The 9912-nt window shown below is 42.7% G+C and overlaps 1 protein-coding gene and 2 long non-coding RNA genes across 8 annotated transcripts in view; 2 read left to right on the forward strand and 1 right to left on the reverse strand.

Moving 5' to 3' along the window:
• LOC112983112 (uncharacterized) overlaps positions 1-9912 on the reverse strand; it is a 41859-nt gene that overhangs the window by 18378 nt on the left and 13569 nt on the right. For 4 of the 6 annotated variants that reach the window (XR_003259165.2, XR_003259163.2, XR_010389432.1 and 1 more), the window contains one exon: positions 7412-7469. The exons of 1 other annotated variant lie outside the window; for it this stretch is intronic. This is a non-coding gene — a long non-coding RNA (uncharacterized LOC112983112). Of the gene's footprint in view, positions 1-5596; positions 7470-9912 lie in introns of those variants that run through there. One more of the 6 variants, XR_003259164.2, reaches the window with a different exon arrangement.
• LMO2 (LIM domain only 2) lies at positions 1065-9068 on the forward strand. Its single transcript, XM_026099987.2, has 4 exons — positions 1065-1338; positions 1455-1632; positions 5382-5597; positions 8068-9068. Exons 1-4 carry the CDS (start codon positions 1281-1283, stop codon positions 8285-8287), a joined length of 672 nt encoding a protein of 223 aa, XP_025955772.1. The 5' UTR covers positions 1065-1280; the 3' UTR covers positions 8288-9068.
• LOC112983113 (uncharacterized) lies at positions 2292-3116 on the forward strand. Its single transcript, XR_003259166.2, has 2 exons — positions 2292-2394; positions 2919-3116. It is a non-coding gene; the product is annotated as an uncharacterized LOC112983113 (long non-coding RNA).

Consider the following 9912-nt stretch of genomic DNA (forward strand, 5'->3'; position numbering starts at 1 on the left):
AAATAAGTGTTCTAATGACCAGTGATGGCTCTAAGGAATTGTGAGAGCTTGGTTCAAAGCCCTTTGAAATGAGTCCTTCTGCATACATTACTAATCTTCGAATCAGGTTTATTAATGTATTTCAGATATTATATCCCTAGCTGCCAAAAAAAAAAAAAAAAGCTGAAAGAAATGAGACTCTAGTCATAAAAACAGACATCAAATATATTTCTGATCTGGGAATTAATACAGAAGTTAAGGATTTCCAGTACTATTCACTAGTGCTTTATTACAGATCTTTCTTACTGTATCTAAAAGATTTAACAGGGCAGGCAGTTCATCTCATCCAGTATTCTGCCTCTAGCTATGGCCAGTATCTAATGCCACAGAGAATGGGAAAACGCTATAATTGCTGTAATAGTTTTCACTCTAGCACTGTAAATCAGTCCTTTCCGGGATGTGCTGTGCTGATGGAGAGGAGGGGGGAGAAGGGATAGGAGGGGAAATAGAGATGTTCAAGCAAGACTTTCCCATCTTTAGCTTCTCTGTGATTAATTACAGATCAATACTTCGTACTCTCAAGCTTTTACAGCTCATTACCATCAAACAGCATCAAGATACAAATTTGTTATATGACTTACCAAGAACTAGGTGGGGACACCTAGGAAAAGACACCCATAAATGTTCGCTATGGAATAAGAAATGAGACGAGTACAGTTTAGCTGGCCAATTTGAATCCTAGGTAGAAGATAATACTTAGTGTCTTACCTAGCGTCTTTATGTGTAGATCTCGGAGTACTGTAGGAAAGCATGCGTGCGTGTGGGCATGTGCCTAGCTAGGAGAAGGAGAGGAAGAGAAGGGAGACCGCGACTCTGGTGCTTTGGCAATGCGTGGAGCTAGGAAGGCAATAAAGATGGAACCAGGCAGTTCAATTTTTTAAGCCCTTCGTATCATTTTCAGGCTGCACGACTATCTGGGCAGCCCCTGCTCACCGATGAAGTATTCCTAAATTGCATCGCCCTGTGAAAACGCCAAGTCAGCTGCCAGCCGCAGCTCTGGGGAGACGGGCTCTGTCTCTTTAAGAGAGCGACGGAGTCGTGATGCTGCTGTTTGTATTGCTAAATCCCCAGGAGTCCAGTTAAGAAACGGGCAGCTGTCTCTTTAAGTGTGATTTCCTTCTATTGTATTTGAATCGTGATCAGGAAAAAGGAAATGAAACCAGAGCCGCGGGGCCGAGCTGCAGAGCAACACTCACGATGCTGATCTCCGCAGCGGCAGCCTCGGCGCCCCTCTCCCGAGCATGTTCAGAGCTGCCCGGGCGGCGAGCCTGAGCGGGGCGCCGCGCCGGGAGCCGCGGGGTAGGCGGCGGCGGCGGCGGCGGCGGCGGGGCGCGCACGGGAGGTTAGCGCCTAGGGGTCAGCGGCGCGGCGGCGGCGGCCCCGGCCCATATTTCTTTCTCTCTCTGGTGTTGCAGGAGGAAATCCTGTGAATGTCACTGGGGGGCGGAGGGGCAGCTCGGCTGGCGAGAAGGCTTCGCGAGCAGACAGCCTGTGCGGGGGCAGCGGGGGCAGATCCCACCACAGGCACACTACAAAGGAGCCATCCCTGCCAATGTCATCGGCCATCGAGAGGAAAAGCCTCGATCCTTCCGAGTAAGTGGCCTCTTTTCTTTCAGCCTTCCCGCCCCTGTCCGTGCCTTTGGATGCCTATTGATCCTCGCCAGCGCCGAGGCGCGCTCGCCGCCGACTTCGCGAGCTCCCTCGCGCCCGGCATTGTGCGTGTGTCACCCGGGCAGCTGCTTGGGGCGCTCCGCGAAGGGGGCTGCGAAGCACGGCAGCCCGCCGCTCCTGCCCCCGGCGTGCGAGCGCCCCGCGGGCGAAGCCGCGCCGCGCTCCCCGCCGCAGCCCCAGCCCCAGCCCCAGCCCCAGGCCCAGCTCCAAGCCCAGCCCGGGCCCGCGGCGGGCGGGCGGGCGGGCGGGCTGCCCGAGCCGCCGGCGCCTCCGCGGGCTGCGGGCGGCGGCCGCGGCCGCACGTGGAGCTGACGCCGGGTGACAGGTTGGCCGGAGCCCCCGAGTTGTGGGAAGCACCGGCTGGGAGCAGCCTCCCGGCGTTTTCTGCCCGGTCCTGGGAGGCAGGGGCGCGGGAGGCGATTCGGGCATAATGCTTTCCAGCGCTTAACTTGTTTTCGTTTCGAGACTCTCCCTCTGCCCCATGTTTCATCTGCCCTGCTCGCTGTAGCTGATTACAGCGAAAGGTCAGAGCTGTTATCTGATGGGTGCCCAACTTCCACATTTTCATAGTGCGAGGCGCTCTCAACTTTCAAGAGCTTGTATGAACTGCTGTGGTGGGGGCAGGGTGTTCTGCAAAGGCACTGGCCATGCAGAAAGCCTTGACTGATGGGAAGGATGTAGAAGGTGAGAATTTTCCTCCCTATTTTTCACATTCATGGAAGGGACCGACTCTCACATTATGACCCCGTTTTCAGTCTGTGTTCAGCAGCCCTCCCATCCCTTCTGAATCCGAGCACCCGCAGTCACCATACTTGCAAGAGGCATGGTCACTCAGAGTAACACTTCAGTGCTGTGCATCTGCATAACTGCAGTTATACTTGTCTGGCATCATGATAAGAGAGAAGAAAAAAATTGTAAAATCCCCATTTTCAGATAAGGCTTAAAACATTACTCTTTGTAAACTTTAGTCATTTGTGATTTGCTTCACTTGGGGCCTTTACCTGAAGCCCCAAGTGAACACATGAACTGTTTCTTATGTGGATTAAATCGATTCATGCCATGTCACATTTGACGTTTTGCATTTGTTATATTCTTTTACTTCACACTCTTTTTAAGAAATTATCATCTAACCTCCTAGGTATACGGCATCCAGGTTTGAAATACAAAGTTTTAGCAGCATTTATTTATTTACCTGCTTTGTGTTCTAGTGACTACGTACTGGCTTAGAAATCTATGAACATCAAAAAGCTAATGCTTAAAACAGAAATTCTGTTCTGCGTAAACATCCGTCAGCCTGTTCCGGACTTCAGGGCATTCAGAGAACTGGCTTCTGACTCCTGAACCATCTATACGATGAAATATTTGGGGGTACATCTGAAGCTTCAAATAAAGGATAATAATGTCTATTCCTTTATAGTTGCATGTTCTAGTGGAAGGCTCTCGGAGCTTGTCCGAGTGGAGCTCACGCATTAGGAAAGGCAGCATGTGGCACAAAGGAATAAACTTTGAAAAAGTAGAGCCTGATTACATACAGAGTTCCCCACCATTTCAATGGAAATGCACAGTACAGAGAGCTGGGAGGAGGGGGATGTTACAACCAAACTTTTAGGGCATAGCAGTTTAAACTTTGCAGAGTGAACACCAGAACGGGATATAATCAAATAATATCTTAAGGCTCAGCTTGTCTAAATGGAAACTGTTTCTCAGCATGCAAGTTTTCGACCACCGGTCATTTCTGCATGCTGAAGAAAGTAATTTTTGCCTAGAAAACTGCTGACCCAGTAAATAAGTGTTGAGAACGCTCTACGTAAACTTACTGGAGACAGCAGCAAAATAATTTTTCCGGTGGCCTGCTGGAAACTCCGAGTAGCCTGATTCTTGCCTCTCAGTGTAGTTCCACTCTGCCCCCAGCAGCCTGGTGAGGGCAGAACAGCGACAGAAACAAAGTGTTGACAGACAGCATGCAACAGTGAGGACTGAATAATGTATTATACAATTTGGGGCTGCATCTGCCAGTCACTGAGCTGCTTGGTCAAGATCCAGCAAAGCAGATGAGCATAAATGTGCAAACAAATGACTTCCTTCTCACTAGCCACAGGTTTAAAATTAAGCAAATGCTTAAAGGATTGATCCAATAGTCTTTTTATTAACTTCCCTGGGGTTTGGATGAGGCCCTCTGTGGCAGTGCCAGGTCATTGCAAACCTTGCAGAACTGAGCTCACACACCTTTCTTTTAATTTTTGCTGATCTTTTTTGGCAGAAGTTGTAAAATTACACAAAGAGGTAAGGAAGAGAACTCCTTAAGAAAGTAGATTTGAAGAAGATTATTGCTTTATCCCCTGGTATTATCTGAACCATCCTAGATTTCAGAGCTTTTTAAAAATGGAAAAAATATCATGCATGAATAGTTGGTGCAATATCACCATAAAGATTTGTGCCTCTCTTCACGCAGGGATGTGTAAATCCCAGTTAATTGTTTGACATCACTAGAGTTTTGTTGGCATAGAACCTGGATGAGAACCATCTCATGGGATTCATGTCCTTAGCTACATTCAGCAGAAGGATGTGAAGAAGTCCTGCAGTAAGATCAGATAAAATTAAAGAAAACAGCAAAACTTAAATCAGTTTGGCAACAGTCTCATCTATTGTATTTATTCATTGAATACTGTTCAGAGAGATGCCACCTCCAGACTTAGTCTATAAATTTATATTTCCCAAAAGAAAGCTGATTCTGTGTAAAAGCCCTCGAGGACATTCTCTGGTATCCTTTTGAGCCCTTTGGCCCTCAGAGAGACAGAATTCCCTTTGATTCTAGCAGCACTACAGGCAAAAGATTGCAAGATGAGGTTTACAACATAGGCTCGTGCATTTTTGGGTTTATGCACAGATGCTTTATGGTAATGCTGGGATTTCTCAGCAATTTAGAGGTAAATCCAGAGGTTATATGGGTTGATCAGGTTACTTACAGGTGTTTATTGTTAAATCTTAAAAATCTTTTTGGAAAAAAGTTATTCTCTTCATCGAAAAGAAAGAGTTGCTACATGTCGTTGACAACACAAAATTACTTGAAAATGTCAAGAATATTATAATAGGTCCTAGGACTTTGTAGTTGCTGGTATCCATCAGTATACACAGATACACAATCACCATTTCTAAGAAACAGTGAATCCAGATATCTTTTTGAAAAAGTGTAGCCCTCAATCATGTAAGAATCATGTTATGGGAGAATTATTTCTTGTATAGAGTTGCATGGATTAAGACTCATGACTGAGCAATTCACATTCCGTCCAGCAGAAGAAAAATGATGTACTACACAGATACTAATGTGCCAATAACATACTAAATATCTTTACAGCAATGAATGCACATGGGTGATACAGAGATTGTCACGATTATGCATTATTCTTTGCAGGAAAATAAAAAATTAGCAAATTTTCTGATGCTTTAGCTCCCTAAATTTAAATTTCTTTCTTAAAGGAAAAGAAGAGCAAAGTTCTGCTCCCTCTCATGTCAGAAGGGGATAAATCCTTCACTTTGCTGAGAGAAAAAATGAGGACATAATACACGTTCTAACTTAGCCAACCTTTTGTTTCATTTTTCCATCTCCTCCTTCTCAATTGCATGGTTTCAAAGTACATTTGCTTTCTCCAATGATTCTTTCATTCTCTCAGGGAGCCAGTGGATGAAGTGCTCCAAATTCCCCCTTCACTGCTGACATGTGGTGGCTGCCAGCAGAACATCGGGGACCGGTATTTCCTGAAAGCCATCGATCAGTACTGGCACGAGGACTGCCTCAGCTGCGACCTATGCGGGTGCAGGCTTGGAGAAGTGGGGAGACGGTTGTATTATAAACTGGGCAGGAAGCTCTGCAGAAGGGACTATCTCAGGTATACAACTTCCCCAATCCACTCATCCTACCCTAGCTCCTCTTCTTTCTGTCATTTCAGGTTTGCTCATTAATGTAATGAATGTAGAGGTAGTGAATAGAGATCCATAAGGGATTCACTTTGATTACCTCATAAGCGTAAAGGCTCACAGCAGTCACAGTTGTAACACAACACCATTTGCCAAGTGATGCTGACCCATCTGATAGCTCCAAGCCAACCGTGCCATATCAGCACTTGCATGGCATTCTCTTAGGAGGGAATTGGGAAAATGTGATGAATGTCAGTGAGAATGACTCTTCCCTCCAAGTTGACAGTAAGCCAGTTCCCTGACATGGTTTTAAGTAGTTCTGTGCCTCCACAAGTATTGCCTTTGACTTGAAATGTATATAAAAGCAAGTGCCAAGATCAGCTACTGATGAAAGATCATTTATTCTCTCATTTAAGAATATGGTATTCTAGGTAATTGAATTCAATTCATTTTGCCAATGCAGTAATACCACCTAAATAAGAGATGCTTGATTCCACTAATCAGCAAGGCGTCTGCACTTGCATGGTTTCTGAAGTAACTGTCTTTCAGACATGGACTGATGTTTTGGCATCACTGGTAAAGTCCTCTGGAACACTTCAAGCAGAAAGACACTGTGTACTGTATGTTTATTGCAGAGCTACTGCTCAGTACAGGAAAGTTTGATCCTGCTAAGTTGGACCCAGTAGATTTTTATCATTCTTAAGCCTGGACCTGAGTAGACATGAACTTACACATTTTGCTGAATCAGATCCTACAGATCCACTTGTTACAAATACTTTAATTAATATCTCTCTGCCTATCTGATTTGTCAAAATTTGTAAGTAGGAAAATTACATTAAGATTTATATATTTCCCAACAAATTGATAATATAGGATCTTTATATTCTTGACTACAATTAAACGTATTGATCTTTGCTGTGCTGGTTGTATACCATTTGTTATAATGGATCCCTAGTGCTACAGGAAGTTCATGGAATAGAATAACTTGGTATTTTATATTTTTTCAGCTACCTTACTGATGTCTACTTTACCTGCCAGTAAAAACTAAAACAAAAACTCAGTAGAGTTCCTAATTATTGTATCCCAGAGCTTTCCCAATGGGAATTTTGGCAAGCAGAAATTGAAAAATTGAGTTCTGCTTATGAGACAAATGTAAATACTCTGCATACACAACATTTGACTAATGAACTTTCCAAATTCTTTATCTCTTAAAATGGAAGCAATAAACCCTATGGGAATACAATTATTTTCCTGCAGTGAAATTGAATGTTTTTATTTACTGAATAATGTGACATGTATTATCTTCTTTTACTAAGAAAATTTGCAGCTTTGTGTAACCTTCTATTACTTTCTTTGGGCAGAAGTGAACACTGACATCTCCTGGTAGACAAAAGAAATGATGTATTTTCCCCTTCAATATCTCACTTAATTTAGTGGGTATTCTTTTTCCAACTCAGAAGGCTATATGAAGCAAATTCAGTATATGTAAGAAAAGTATAGTGGGGGACAAACAATTTCCAGAATTATTATGGAAACTTAGAAGTCAAATTTAATAGCATATACTTTGAACAAGTAATATATTGCATTTCTCCCCTTTTTTTCCCCTTCTTTTATAAGAAGAAAATAATATATTCGTGCTTATTTATTAATGATTGGACTTCTAAACTCTGTAATCAGCAGACCGCACGGAAGGCTGGCATTCATACTGTCATCACACATAGCTGAGCACGTCAGACTGTTCCAGTTGAGTGTGGTAGTGCAGGCTATGAGAGGGCTATGCAGTGCATTCATTAGAGGCTCCTTTTAACAGACAACACAAGAATGATGATCTCAACAGGGTTTCTCTGTGTGGATGAAAGAGCAATCCAGATCATAGAATTATTTGGGCTAACATAGGTGTCTAGAGGGTCTTAGTATGTATCCTTCTGAAACTGAGGAGGAGTGATTTCATATATATAAAATGTTTGAGTTTGAAAGAATCTCAAATGCAGAGGCAACAAAAACGTGGTGGAATATTAAATCACAGCATTTGTCAACTTTCTGTAAACTGTACAATAGCAACAGCTGAAAAGAGGCAAAATTTATCAACTGAAAGGTAATTTCTATTGATTGTACAAGTGAAAGCAAGTATTAACATGGCACAAATTTATGGTATGATCCAGAGAACCTTTACTCCTACAGAAGCTGCTCAACACTTTCAGGATAAGGTTGTTGATCACAAAAATCAATTATTTTGAAAATAGGTGAGGACCTTGAACTTGCTACTTCAAATTTTAGTATTGCAAAGTTTAGAGCTCTGCTCAGCAGCTTTCCACGCGACCTCTGTGTATCTTGTCAATACTATGACTAATGGAACAAGGCACTGATGTTGTGTCCTTTTTTATTTTTCCCCATCTCTCCTGCAGTAGAAATCTGCTTACTTCTTTGTTGTTGTTGTTTTAGGCTCTTTGGCCAAGATGGCCTCTGTGCCTCCTGTGACAAGCGAATCCGGGCTTATGAGATGACCATGCGGGTGAAGGACAAAGTGTATCACCTTGAATGCTTCAAATGTGCTGCCTGCCAGAAGCATTTCTGTGTTGGGGACAGATATCTCCTCATCAACTCAGACATAGTGTGTGAACAGGACATCTATGAGTGGACTAAGATAAATGGGATGATATAGCAAAGACATGCCTCATAGTCTATAAAAGACATCTCACAGGTGACACAGATGCATAGCTGCAATGAGAAGATAATCACTTGAGCTATGTGCTTTGTCTAAAGTGGGGGGAAATACCACAGAGTAGGCCCTTTTCAAGCAGCACTACGCAGAATCTAAACTACATATAAGTGAAGAAAGGAGACTGAAGCAATAGTAGATAGACTGACTTCTGTTAAAAAAGGCATATTGACAATAACTGACATCAGCCATGTAGGCAAGAGTTGAGGAACAAACACAATGGGATAATCAATTCTTGTAACTGGAAATACAGTAGTGACTGATGTAAAGAGATGTTATGACTTTGTCACCTGCAGACTAGGATTGTGCAACTGATTTTTCTTTCCATCTTTTTTTTTAGTTACTCGGTTTAGACAACACCTCCTCATGTAGACATAAGGAAGGATACTGGAAAAAAAGGGCCAGTCATTTATGTGGTCATTCTACAAGGCCTTACACTTTGGATAGCAGAGAAAGTGGGAAGAGGGTAGGGGTTATTTCTGCATGGATTTTTTTTCTGTGAGAATGAACAGTGCATCCTCTGGTCTCAAACTGTTCTTTAAAAATATCCTGCTGAATAGTTGTTTTCAGGCACTGCTGTTTCAAGATGAGATGTTCCACAGATCATTTCTATACAAATATAAATCTAAAGAGTTGTTCAACTATTTTATTAACTTAGATTATATCGATAAAATATTTGTTGTGTGTAGTAAGACTCTGCAGCTTTAATAAAAATAACAGAAGATTTGAGTGTTATTTCCTTTTTTTGGATCTGGACTGGATTTTTTTTGTAGCAGGGTTTCTACATTTGGACTAACAGCTGACACATTTGATTCGCTTCAGGGCATGTTTCAAATTAGTAATATGAAAACACTGACTGGTCTGAATAAGCTTTGTAGAGTTCTTCAAGACAAGGAGAGATCAGATAGTATTGTGTGACACTGCAGCTCTTTGGTGTTTCTGAGGATGTTTTGTGGCTGGCTGCCACACAGAGAAAACCATTTGGGGGTTCCTTTGCAATAAAAAGACAGAGGCCATCTCATCTCAGAAGACGCCATGTAGGATTAGGGTCTCCGAGAAAGGTAGCAGGTCCTAATTTAACTCTGGATTATTGAATCCAGTATAATAAAACTAGAGTCAATCAATACTTGCTAGTGTTAGAAAGAATTAAATTCAGAGCCCTTCTTGCAAAGACTGCTGTCCCTTGCTTCTTAAGCTACAAGGAAGTTTCTTATCTGAATAGTAATATTAAGAACAGGAGACACATGCTTGGTCTGGACAAAAGTGGACATTAGATACCTTACTTCCAACAATCAGAAGCAGTGGCTGCTTAGGGAAGCATAGAGCAAAGCAAGCATGGAATGAGATATTCTCCATGAAGCCTTTCCAGTTTGCAGGAACTTCCTTTGTTTGATCTTGCTTTCAGACCCCTCTGCTTAGTAGCGACTCATACACCTATGCTCCATGAGTCTGCCTAGTCCCTTTTTTTTGACTCTTTTACACTTCCAGCCTCTGTAATGTCCTAAAGCAATAATTTTCACATTTTAATTCCATGATGTGTTTATTTTAAAACCTGCTGTCTGATAACT

Source organism: Dromaius novaehollandiae, chromosome 5, assembly GCF_036370855.1.
Source record: "Dromaius novaehollandiae isolate bDroNov1 chromosome 5, bDroNov1.hap1, whole genome shotgun sequence".
Lineage (NCBI taxonomy): Eukaryota > Metazoa > Chordata > Aves > Casuariiformes > Dromaiidae > Dromaius > Dromaius novaehollandiae.